Raw genomic sequence first — 608 nt, forward strand, 5'->3', positions numbered from 1 at the left:
GTGGGGCCGCTGCCAGTGCCATCTTCCACTGGGTGCTTGGCGGGGTCCACTCAATGTGCTGCCCCAGGATGTTCTGGAGAATGAGAGCATCAGCCTGGACTGGATGTTTCGCTACTCCCTCATCAATGACATCATCAAGGTACCCAAGCGAGGGGCTCGAGGGGCTGGGGGAGGTGCTTTAGCAATGCTGGCTTCACCGTGTCTGTCTCTCCCAGGGAATGGCCTTCCTGCACAACAGCATCATCGGTCACCATGGGAGCCTCAAGTCATCCAACTGTGTGGTGGACAGCCGCTTCGTGCTGAAGATCACCGACTACGGGCTGGCCAGCTTCCGCACGCCCTGTGACGGCGAGGAAACGCAAAAACAGTGAGTGCCCGCTCAAGGGGACCAGGGGGGTGGAGTGGCCCTGCCTCACCACCCCACGGCCGTGTCCCACCAGAGAAGCTGTGGACAGCCCCGGAGCTGCTGCAGAAGGGGCGCCTGCCCACCCCAGGCATGCAGAAAGCCGATGTTTACAGCTTCGGCATCATCGTGCAGGAGGTTGCCCTGCGCAACGGCCCCTTCTACATCGAGGGCATGGACCTGAGCCCCAAAGGTGAGGGCGGGG

The 608-nt window shown here is 62.0% G+C and overlaps 1 protein-coding gene across 1 annotated transcript in view; it reads left to right on the top strand.

Moving 5' to 3' along the window:
• LOC104463879 (atrial natriuretic peptide receptor 2-like) overlaps window positions 1–596 on the top strand; it is a gene marked incomplete at both ends in the record, with an annotated part of 3,405 nt that extends 2,809 nt beyond the window's left edge. The window contains 3 exon segments of the mRNA XM_010076389.1: window positions 68–139; window positions 216–377; window positions 443–596. Coding sequence (XP_010074691.1) covers window positions 68–139; window positions 216–377; window positions 443–596 — 388 coding nt within the window.
• Window positions 597–608: the final 12 nt, after the last annotated feature.

This window comes from Pterocles gutturalis, unplaced genomic scaffold, assembly GCF_000699245.1.
Source record: "Pterocles gutturalis isolate BGI_N339 unplaced genomic scaffold, ASM69924v1 scaffold27358, whole genome shotgun sequence".
In the NCBI taxonomy this organism is placed as follows: domain Eukaryota; kingdom Metazoa; phylum Chordata; class Aves; order Pterocliformes; family Pteroclidae; genus Pterocles; species Pterocles gutturalis.